The sequence below is a fragment of the Tuber melanosporum genome (genome assembly GCF_000151645.1).
Source record: "Tuber melanosporum whole genome shotgun sequence assembly, scaffold_42, strain Mel28".
In the NCBI taxonomy this organism is placed as follows: Eukaryota; Fungi; Ascomycota; class Pezizomycetes; order Pezizales; family Tuberaceae; genus Tuber; species Tuber melanosporum.
The window spans coordinates 757,045-768,074 of NW_003299087.1; the positions used below are offsets into that span (position 1 = coordinate 757,045).

The 11,030-nt window shown below is 52.9% G+C and overlaps 4 protein-coding genes; 1 reads left to right on the forward strand and 3 right to left on the reverse strand.

The window, feature by feature from the left end:
* Positions 1-352: 352 nt before the first annotated feature.
* GSTUM_00008159001 (uncharacterized protein) lies at positions 353-1,271 on the reverse strand. XM_002839878.2 has 1 exon: positions 353-1,271. The coding sequence occupies exon 1, from the start codon at positions 1,039-1,041 to the stop codon at positions 640-642; it is 402 nt and encodes a 133-aa protein (XP_002839924.1). The 5' UTR covers positions 1,042-1,271; the 3' UTR covers positions 353-639.
* Positions 1,272-2,488: 1,217 nt separating this feature from the next.
* On the reverse strand, positions 2,489-4,550 carry GSTUM_00008160001 (uncharacterized protein; the record flags this gene model as incomplete). XM_002839879.2 has 1 exon in its annotated part: positions 2,489-4,550. The coding sequence occupies exon 1, from the start codon at positions 3,824-3,826 to the stop codon at positions 2,489-2,491; it is 1,338 nt and encodes a 445-aa protein (XP_002839925.1). The 5' UTR covers positions 3,827-4,550.
* A 221-nt stretch (positions 4,551-4,771) lies between these two features.
* GSTUM_00008161001 (uncharacterized protein) lies at positions 4,772-7,954 on the forward strand. XM_002839880.2 has 2 exons: positions 4,772-5,331; positions 5,395-7,954. The coding sequence occupies exons 1-2, from the start codon at positions 5,167-5,169 to the stop codon at positions 6,790-6,792; spliced, it is 1,563 nt and encodes a 520-aa protein (XP_002839926.1). The 5' UTR covers positions 4,772-5,166; the 3' UTR covers positions 6,793-7,954.
* Positions 7,955-8,582: 628 nt separating this feature from the next.
* On the reverse strand, positions 8,583-10,480 carry GSTUM_00008162001 (uncharacterized protein; the record flags this gene model as incomplete). The annotated part of the gene is made up of 5 exons (XM_002839881.1): positions 8,583-8,705; positions 8,773-9,187; positions 9,253-9,679; positions 9,757-10,185; positions 10,246-10,480. The coding sequence occupies 5 exons, from the start codon at positions 10,478-10,480 to the stop codon at positions 8,583-8,585; spliced, it is 1,629 nt and encodes a 542-aa protein (XP_002839927.1).
* Positions 10,481-11,030: the final 550 nt, after the last annotated feature.

Below are 11,030 nucleotides of genomic sequence, written 5' to 3' on the forward strand. Positions count from 1 at the left end.
GCCACAAACCACCAAGTACCACCTCGAACACTACTCCACCAAAAACCCCACCAGTCCGCTGCGTCTACATTGCGCACAGCGCTGTGCGCTCTCATTTAAACTGAGCCGCCGCGAACGCAGTGCCCACGATGGGCCCGGCACGATCGGAAGGTGCCGAGACACAGGCAGTGCGGAGGAATGTTCGGGGGGGTGGGAAGGTGGGGTTTAGATGGCGGAGGAGGTTTGGTATATGTTTTGCTTGTTTTTAGACATTGGGAGTCCGTACAGCAGGGACTGGGAGAGAATGGCCGGATGGTATTATATCGTAATTGTATGCATGATAGATATAAAATTTTCACATCGGAGCATCATCACTCTAAACTTCTTAATGGCGTAAAATACAAACATTGTGCGCGGAAAACAGGGGTTGGAGGGGGGTAATGAATGAGAGATCGTGTTTAACACAGAGAATCGTCAAAACCCGACGCTCAAGCAAAACCACCTCCAACTCCAAAAACCCGACATAGCCCGTGAAAGAAAGCTTGTTATAGAGCCGTATGGTACCTCCCATGTGCACGCGCCCACGAGAATCCCGTCCCAATCACGTACTGTCACTCCGTGATTCATTTGGCATCACATGTTCCAACAAGGATGCTTCGCCTAAACATTCCTTCCATCCCATGTCGCGGATCCACACCGTGACACGATAGACCCCCACGAATGACCGCTAGCGATCACGCCGGTGCTAAATTCCGTAGTCCAATTTCTTCGAAATGCGGTACGGTACCGGTAAGCAGTTCGCGGAATCCCGGACATCGGGATTGAAACAATCGAGCGCCCAATTGAGCGTGATGGGATAGGATAGGCATCGGTACAGTATAGCCCCCTGAATCGCGACCCGTTAGAGACGACCCCGCTAATCTTACTTGTGCGTAGTCGTAACGTGGAAAGACTCAATTCACCGCCAACGCCGAAAGTACCCGACCGCAAACGAGACCACGAAGGGCTGTTTGCAGGTAGCTGTAAGTAAGCTCCAAAAACGAGCCAGTTCTTCAATACCATAGGCCCCCAGCTCCCTCCTCTCTTGAGGCCCGAAGTGATGCCCTGTGTCCAGACCAAAAAACACGTCGCCTCAAACGGACAAACATGTCTGGCAGGTATATCCCTACAGTATGGAATTTCGAGCTCACCGTCTTGCGACTCGCCATTGAAAGAAAACAAGACCGCAAGGGTGATTAGAGGAGGGGAGAAAAGGGGAAGTTTAACGCCCTTTCGTTGTGGTAGCGTAAGACCAACAACCTCCGGCCAAATTATTGAGAATTATCTAATAAAAGACAAGAGGCTTTAGACTCAAATAAGAGGGACGGCGGAAGGGTTCGCAATTCCCCCCCCTTCTTCCCCCTCTCACTCTTCCCCGTCCTTTTTAAGGGCGTGACGGAGGACCCGCTGCAGCCCCTATGCCTAAGGCTCTTCCTGGCGATCGAGAACAGTAGAATGTGTGAAGGAAACCGCGGATGTCCGTTTGCCGAACTCCCCCGCCGCCGCTGACAGAAATAGCATTGGGAAGCAATTTTGGAGAGATGTGTCGCCCGTAGTCAAAATGCGGACGTGATCGAGTGGGAAAAAGCCCAGGTCTGGTAGGCCAAATTTTATGCGCGGAACAGGAGCCCCACTCCCCAAAATAGTGCTCCTCAGCTTCAGCAGGCTCAGTGATCATGCTGAGGGGTCGGTAGACCAAGAGTGCGTCCACCCGACCACCCAACCTCTAGAAAAGACGCGTTAAGGAGCCGAAGAGCGGTGGTCGAGGGCCAGGGAAAACCAACGGGGGGAGGGCTAATCGCTACAAACCAGCGCCATGAGGGGTAGTGAAAGAGGGGTGGAGATCGTTTACGGGGGGAGCCGAGGCGAATGTTTTTAAGCGGTAGCGGAGAACCGGCACGTCCCGCACCGTGCCCATTATGGGAAACTTCCTCAATTTGTGGATAATTTTTTTGCCACTTGGTTGTGAGGTGAGACAAATGTAAACATAAGGGGGGGGGACGATTTGCGCAAGATCACCCAGATGCAGCATTTGAAGGATTTACGTACGGGTGCGCTACCGCCACCTCCGAAGCCTCCCACAGAACCCGCGACCAGCGCACGACATACGATACGTCCTTTGTGATGAATAATGACGCCAACACACAATGGGGAGCCTTTCAGCACTACCGGGGGGGGTGTCGAGAAGTCGGAGCGGTGTTGAATGAATATTTCGTTATCATACTACCTAGTACCATTACACGTCGCCCGATGCATGTCCTGTCACTCGAACAATCAACCCGAGTCTGTCCCATCCACGTTCTAAAGCATGAAAAAGCAAAAAAAAAAAAAAAAAAAAAGACACGAAAACAGGGAAAAAAGAAACAAAGCCAACATATGCCATCCCCTACGGCCGGCACCATGATATGTGATATTTCGAAAGTGAGAAACAACCAAAAACAGAAGAAAAAAAGTAAAGACCCACATCTAATCAGCTTTTCCTCCCCCTTCCTCGTCCCCTTCCACTTGCCCTTTTCTTGGCTGATCCTGCGGTGGAGGAGCTACTTCTATCCGTGACTGGACTTTCGCTACGCCTTCGTCCGGTTTCCTCCAGAGCACTAGTCGTGGATCCGGAGTCCGATATTTCACCCGAAGCTGCGCCTGCAGACCGCAGTCCCGGTGCCAGGTTGGGCCTCCTCTTCGCTACCAGACTACCCTTTCGTTGTCTTGTCGGTGCTGCCGCAGAATCGGGCTCGGGTGTTCCCGCACGAGAAGATAGCGAGGGCGGGCGAGACGCCGAATTCCCTCTTGCTCTTGCAGAGGTCGCGGCGGGATCGAGTTGAGGGGGTGGAGGCGGGGGTGTGCCCGATCTCGACTTGTTTTTATGCCGACGATAAAGCTCTTTGCGGTGGTTCGCCCGGATCTCATTCTCGCGCTCCCAATACTCTGCCCTGTATATTTCCCATCCCTCACGAAAGTCGGGCGTAAATTTTTTAGGCAAGATGACAATCTTTAGATGAAGACCTCCGGGTAGATATTCTTCCACCCCATCGTTGTCGTCACCATCCGCCATGGCTTCCTCCGGATGCGGAGTCAACAACGAAGAGCTTCTCCCGCCGGCCATTGCAGCAGATATGGAGGGCGTGTGACCGTGGGCATGTATCGGAGGTGCAGGCCGCCTCGCGTGAACTGAGGATGTCCTTCTCTTGGCAGTTGAGGTACGTCGAGCAGGCGGCAATTGAGGCGAAGCCGGAGGGGGACTAAATGTGTACCACTCCCACCACCAAAGTAGCCATTCCTTGTAGGACAAGGGGATCTTCACCAACTTGACATTGAATCCACGAAGACCCCGATTGGCCAAGTAAACGAATCGGCGTGGCTCGACAATGGACCTGTGGTATAAACCTGTAGCGTAGTAGAGAAATGCTGTCACGACACCCCCACCGAAGCCGATCCTCTCAAGAAGGGACAGGTAATAATAAGGAGAGCGGGCGAGGAGGAATAGTCGGTAGAAAAAGAAGCCCAGCCACAAAGACAGCAACAGGAGAAAGAGGGTAGATTTCCGACGTCGAGCGAGGTGATGCAGGTACTGACTCCGGAGGGAAGCTTCCAATATGAGAAGATTGAGGTAAACCTGTGGGGGTGAACACGGGGCGGAGTCGAGCGGATTGGGCGGGGGTAAGGGGGGCCGCGGATGCGGTGCAGAAGGAGGAAGCGAGGAGAGTTGAGATGAGACCGATGGCTGAAGCAGAGCTGACGATGAGGTAGAGGGCAGAGAACCCTTGACAGCAAGGTCAAACTCGGGGTTGTCGGTTCCACGGGACGTCATTGGCAGCAGAGGACGATGTTCGGGGCCGGGCTGGGGGGGTTACCGATTCACGGGGGACAGCATGGAGCTGAACGGGCACGGCAAGCGAGAGAGAGGGGGGGAGGGGGGACGGAGATCAACGAAGCAGGAAAGGGATAGAGAAAGGGAGAAAACTCCAGGGTGAGGCTCAGCTGAGCGGCATCCAACAATTGGAAGATTGGGTGATGGGGAAGATTGGCGGGAGAATGTTCTTTGCAGGGGAATTTCTTTTTTCTTTTTTTTCTTTTCGGGGGTATGTTGAGGAATGGTTCTCAAGACTTGTATGGGCACCGAGTTGAAGGCACCGGTGATAGAACAAACACAAGGGCTCACACAACAGGAAAAGTTGTCTCACATGGGCGAGGTACCGACATCATATCATAGCTTGAAGAGATACAATACCGGTACGAGTACAGTACAGTACAGTACAAGTACGGTGCACTTTCGGTGCCGCACCATACTACACCATTCAGTGTGATCCACTTTTACCAGCAGTTTTCGGCCACCATAGACAGTGCTTCAACTCAAACAAGTGAATCTGGGCACCAGGAATCATGGGAATGGGAAAGGGAAAGAAGAAAAGAAAAGAAAAAAAAAGAGAAAAAAAAACGAAGTGTAATAGGTTAGTTAACTGCTCCTATTACTTTTGTAGACCTTTTTTTGTAGACGTTTAAAGGGGGCCAAATAAATGAAGTCTCCACGATGGTGGTGGGAGAGGGAGAGAGGGAGAGAGAGTATCACGGTTTGCTGTGTGCGCTCGACGATGGTATGCTGTGGCATCATATTTTAAGCTTACTTAAGCTTACTGAATCATGTGACAAGGTCCCCTGAGCGGAGATAAGGGGGATTCGGGAGGAGATTCGGGGGGAAGACGGGCAAATAGTGATCCCGTACCCGCCTGCCACTTTGCCCCGGCAACCCTTTGCTGTCGTATCATAATAATATGTACTCGAGTACCGGTATGATACTATATAACTCTCCATCATACACCGCACCGCCAACTGGGATCCCATTCTCTCCACTTTCACAGCCCTTCACTGCATGCCGCGCGTCCCCTAGTAGTCTCTCGCCTCGTTTCCGCGCGTCATCCCCTCCTGCCCCTTACTGCAGACCAAACCTCACCGGCGCCAAAGCTCCAGTGGATACATATAATACTCTACTCCCACCTCCCTCGACACCTGTCAACCAGTACCCCGACCCCACTCACTTCCCTCCCTGCTCGCTCTCGACTTCTGTTTCCCCTTGTCCTTGCCCATCCATATACCCTCGAGCCGGATAGCTCTGCATCCTCGCTCCTTTGCCAAACGAGGCGTCAACGTCTGATGGCGCCCAGACCGTCCGATGGAGAGTTCCAATCGAGGACCCAACAGAGCCCGTTGGCTTCGGAGCGAGGTTCCGAAACTCAGGGAACGGCTCCGGAGAAAAGGACCATGAAGTTTCCGAATAACTTGTTCCCGCTAGGGTATAAGGAAGGATTCACTCAATGGGTATCACAAACTCTCCCGACTGCCAGTGGTGGCTTCTTTTTAACCCCTTCTGATGATGGGTAGTGGACAGCGGTATCTCCCACAGTTGCGGAATCTGCGGTTCTCGGATTCCTACCGTTCAACAAAAAACCAGCTCCTGCAACATCCACGCAAGAGGGCGGCGCGGAAACCACTGCCGACCCACCCTCAGCGGATCGACACGGTCCACGAGAATGCGCTTCGAATTTGGTCCCGCTCTCGGGGAAGAATCGTATCATCAACGAGTTTAGTATAACCCGTACTGCGGAGGGGTCACCCGAGAATCATCTAGTGATGCTCCATGGCTATGGCGCGGGCCTTGGTTTTTTTTACAAAAACTATGACCAGCTCTCCCGAAGGCCTGGATGGAAGCTCTGGTCACTAGATCTGCTCGGCTATGGCCGTTCCTCCCGACCTCCTTTCACCATTAAGTCTAAGGATTCCGAGGGAAAAATTACAGAGGCGGAGGAATGGTTTATTGATGCTCTGGAGGAATGGCGGGAGGTCCGGGGGATTGAACGATTCACTCTTATGGGGCACAGTTTTGGTGGCTATCTTGCGATGCGCTACGCCCTCAAGTACCAGAACCGGGTGAACAAGCTTATCCTGGCCTCCCCCGTGGGTGTTCCGGAAGATCCTTATGCCGTCCGCGGAGATCTCCCGGATGAGGGCGCCGGAGGGGATGGGGGTGCCCTTGGTCAAGAGTTCGTGCAAACCCAGGGGGAGGCAACCCAAAGCAACCCGAACCTCCCCGATTCGAGCAAAGTTCCCACGGATTCATACTCATCCCCCTCAGCGCCCGCGTCAGCGTCCGCATCGACCACCTCGTTAGGAGACAAGAATGTCAACGCACCGACACCGAGGAGGCCACTCCCGAAATGGCTAGTATGCCTTTGGGAGGCGAACATTTCCCCCTTCTCGTTAGTGCGTTGGTCGGGGCCCCTTGGTCCTCGACTGGTTAGCGGTTGGACATCTCGTCGATTTAACCAACTTCCCCCAGAGGAATCTCGCGCCCTGCATGACTACGCATACTCGCTCTTCCGCCAGCGCGGATCCGGAGAATACGCCCTTGCCTACATTTTAGCGCCCGGAGCGTACGCCCGACGGCCCCTCCTCTGGCGCGTCCAGGACCTGGCAAAGGTCAACAGGTTCGGCATCCCGAGTGTTTGGATGTACGGCGAGATGGACTGGATGGATATTGCCGGTGGATATGCGGCGCAGGAGAAGATTCAGAACACCCCGGTAGAGGAAGGGCCCAGTTGGGTTGGCGGTGAGGAATGGCGTGCGGGAAAGGAGGGCAAGGGCGGCGAAGCCAAGGTTCTCGTGGTGAGGAATGCGGGGCATCATCTCTATCTGGACGGGTGGAGGGAGTTTAATGGCCTAGTGCTGAAGGAGATGGAGGATGTGGAGAAGAGGGAGAATTTGAGAAGGCAGGTGGCATAGGTTATATATAGAGAGGGTTGGCCGAAATGATCTGGGATTTTGGTGTACGGTACTGCAATGCGGGGTTCTTTTTTCTTTTCTTTCCCTTTTCCCTTTTTCTTCCGTTTCACGGGCAGATTTTGTGTATGTGTTGGTATAAACATCTAAATTTCTGATATCATAGACTGGCGGGATTGTGGGGGGGTTGGGGTATGGTTAGCCTTTCAGCTACGGTAATGGCCAAGGTGCGATAAACCACGACCTGTAGTCTACGAGCGAAGAGCACACACCACAACGACGTCTGGGAAAGTGCTGTACATGCCAAAATCCCACAGTATCATAGCAATAACTCCAAAAGCTCATCCATACAAGCTCTTGGCGGTCCCGCTACGCACCACCGGGGTACTGTGAGTATCACCGCCCTGTAGGCAAGCTTGGCCTGAATTTCACTTTTACCTTACCGGGACTCTGGCCCTACGCAGAAACTACCCGTGCCCGTCCAGTTAAAACCCCATCAGCCAAGCCGCCCTGTACAATGCCAAACAAACGCCCTTCCCGCACACAAGCACGAGGGGCGCTCGGTCTCCCCACCACCACTAGCGCTCCTTCGCAACGAAAACATAACCAAACCAACTCCGCCGCCGTCAACAACGCGGGCACTCTACCCGAGTATCATACTCACCCCCGGTAGACTTACTGCTATGATACTATACTGCGCCGCTATATCTCTCCATCCATCCACCGACCAACCAACTTCCCCATCGAAAGCCGATCGGCGAACACACCCTTGCCCTTCCTTCCTTCCTTACTTTGACCGCCCACGAATGAGTGAGTATAGTACGAGTACTAATACTGTAGATACCGGGATGAAGTCTTCACACATGGATTCGGCGATAACACGGGACGGGTGTGGGACCCTGCGTAGAAATAGATTAGCTTACGGTAGCTTATTTGACCCAGGCAGGGTGCCTGAAATGATCCCTGCAAGTTTTTTTCTTTCCCGCAATAACAGTAAGTTAATATAATACGGTAGTTGCACTCACAATGCTAGTGACTTACAGTAACCTCCGAGAGCAAGTCTATAATTATAATACAACGACAGTACTGTACTTGTACAGTACAGTATCATACACCACCGCTACACCTCCACACAAGTGAATTTCAAGATCAGCCTCTCACAACCAGAACTCGACCCACAAAATGCAACCCCACACTCACCTCCTAGCCCTCCTAACCCTCCTAGCCCTCCTTCCGGCATTCTGCAGTCTAGCACTCATAACCGCCCTCCTCTCCACCCTCATTTTGTCGCTCCGTGTGGTGAGCGTGTGCTCCCGCGTTTGTATCGCTGTGCTGGCTGAGCGGTGGATACCGTCGTCGTCATCGGCTGGTCGGGCGGTGGATCGTGTGCGTGTGCGAGGTGAGAGCGGCCGCGGACTCGGGAGGAGTTTGTGGGAAGGGGAGGAGGAGATGGTGTTGTTGCCGGTTGGGAGGGTGGATTATGCTACGTTGGTTAGGCACCGAGAGCCGGTTTCTGGGGGGGGGGGGGAGCTAGTATGTGATCAGTATGTGATCTGTGTGATAGGGTTGTTTGATGGTTTGTTTTGGTCTTTTTTTCTTTTTTCCTTTTCGGAAAGGTACAAGTATGATGATACTATTATAATATTATTGAATATAGAGTGTTATTGGCGAGAAGGGTTGTCGCAAAGTAAGCAAGTGGTGTCACGTCGGGAAAGGAAAAAGATCGAATCTATTCATCTATTCATCCAGAGCACACAGTATAATACACAACAGCTTCTCCCTAGCTTTCCAAGCTAAAATCTAACATAAGACAGCACCCTAGCCTTACGACTCTGCCCATAATACGCATCCAACTTCTCCGACTGATCCGTAATGTCCGAGTCGTGCGTTTTATCCGTTTGGAGGTCCATTTCATCCTATATATCCCATTAGCCTCGAGTCATGTCGCCCCCGCCCAAGGGCCACATATATATCCGCACTCACAGCAGTAACAAACTTTGTTCTGAAAACCATCTTGTACCCGGCGAACAAAACCACCATAAGCGGGATCCCGATGCAACTCTGGAACCAGTGCCCAGCATTCGCACGTCCCGTGACTGGTGAGGCGCTAACATAGATGTGGCAAACGAGCATGAAGAGTAAGGAAACGAAACCGAAGGCTGGGAGCCAGGGCCTGAGTGAGGCCTTGTAGGTGTACTTGAGGTCGAGGAGGTCTAGTCCCTGGGCCTTGATCCCGGCACGCCAACGCCAGTTGCTGGCGATAATCGTGGGCCAGCAGGTGAGGAATGCTATCCCAGAGAGAGAAGTGAACCAGGTGAATGCCGTGGCGGCGGAGGCGGAACAGTTCATGTAGGATAGGCCGACAGCGACGAAGGTGGTCGCCAAGATAGCTCGGACTCTGCAATCATCGGTTATCACTCTTGCACTCTCACCCGTAACACTTAAGATGAGGGGATTGCATACGGCCTACCACGTTCGTCCACCCTTCCGAATCCCCAGCGGGAAGAGATAAGGCCTATATCGGTCATGTTGTAGAGAACCCTGGACCCGGTGTAGATGCTCACACTGCCAACGCTGGAAACGCACAGCAGGACAATGGCGTTCAACACATCGGGAAGTACCCCAATTCCGGCCTCCTTGATGGCAATAACGAAAGGGCTAGCCTCGACCGCGCTGCCGGATTCGGATCCCAGCAAAGCCGGATTTCTCGCCGACACGACAAAGGTCAGGAAGAGGAGTGTGACAACGTAGAAAAAGACGGTGCGGAACATCAGTGTGCGGACGGCGCGGGGCATGGCAATCATAGGATCCTTGGTCTCGCCGCCCGCAACACCCGCAACCTCTGTTCCGCCGCATGCGAACGCTGCCGTTACGAATACGCTCGAAAGGCCTTCCTTGCACCGTTAGTCATAGCATTCTCAGTCGGGTGGGCGAGGTGATGTGAGGGGCTCATGATATCATTGCAACCTTTGAAACCGTTGACAATAGCTCCCTCTGCCCAATACTCTCCGTCATGAACCCTTCCCTCCGGTCCCCCACCCCCCATAATAACCCAAATCACGACAAGGAATACCAAAACGCTAACCACCTTAATGCTGCTAACCCAAAACTCAATTTCCCCAAAGACGCGAACGGGGCAAACATGGATCATGACCATAATAACGTTAAAGGCGGTTATAAGAATTGCTGCATGACCTGGATCATTGCTCCACCCTACGGGGAGCCAGTAGCCGACCAAGATCCGTGCAGCGGTGGCCTCCGTTCCGAATGCCCCGATCCAGCACGCCCAGTAGAGGATCCCGATTACGAAGCCCCAGGCCGGGTCAATGTAGCGGGCAGCGTAAGTGACGAAGGAACCGCTCGCCGGGTAGATAGTTGTCATTTCGCAAAGACATTCTAACTACCCCTTAATATCACTCCCTGAATAACAGCTGAGGTTGAGAAGCGGGCACTTACGCATCATGGTAGTAAGAACAAGGCCCAACCAAGCGAACGAGAGGACCAGCGACAATGGCCCACCAGTACTCAACGCTTTCCCACTCCCAATGAACAAACCCGTCCCGATGCTCGAGGCAATCGCCAACATTTGCAAGTGCCTCGCACCGAGCGCACGTTTGAGGTGTGGCCCCGTGCTTCCAGATTGCTCTTTGTGGAGCGGCCGTTCGCCCGATTTATTCTCCAAATCAGTCATTCTCGAAGCTGCAGCGAGGGAGAGCAGAGGTGGGCAGAAAGGGATGAGGAAACAAACCCGACGGGGAGGTCATGTGTTCTATATATTCAAAATCCCGAAGGGCAGGTACCTCAGTTGCACCCCACTACCCCCGAGCTGTCAAAGTCCAAAGAGTCTCTCTCCGGTACAGCGGGATGATCCGGTACACAGGCCAGGCTTTGATGTAAAGAAATTTAGAACTCACGGAGATCCATACGGGGTAACGAGGCATCCGGATCACCTAGATTTGGGATGGCGGGGTGTGATTGTATAAGAATAGTAGTCGAAGTGGTTAGTGCGTCACGAATGCGTGTATTGACCCATTTCGCCCGCTCTAACCCCAAAGAGATGCGGGGAAATGGTCCTTATCGCAAACCCCCCCGAAGGAGGGGGATAGTCAACTGTTGAACCCAAAGCAACAGTTAGTCCAGATTCAACATAAAAGACTACAAATCAAACAAGAATACCAACAGCGGGAAAGGCATGGATAGAACTTGAAGATATCGCACGATTCTTTGAATCCCAAACAAAT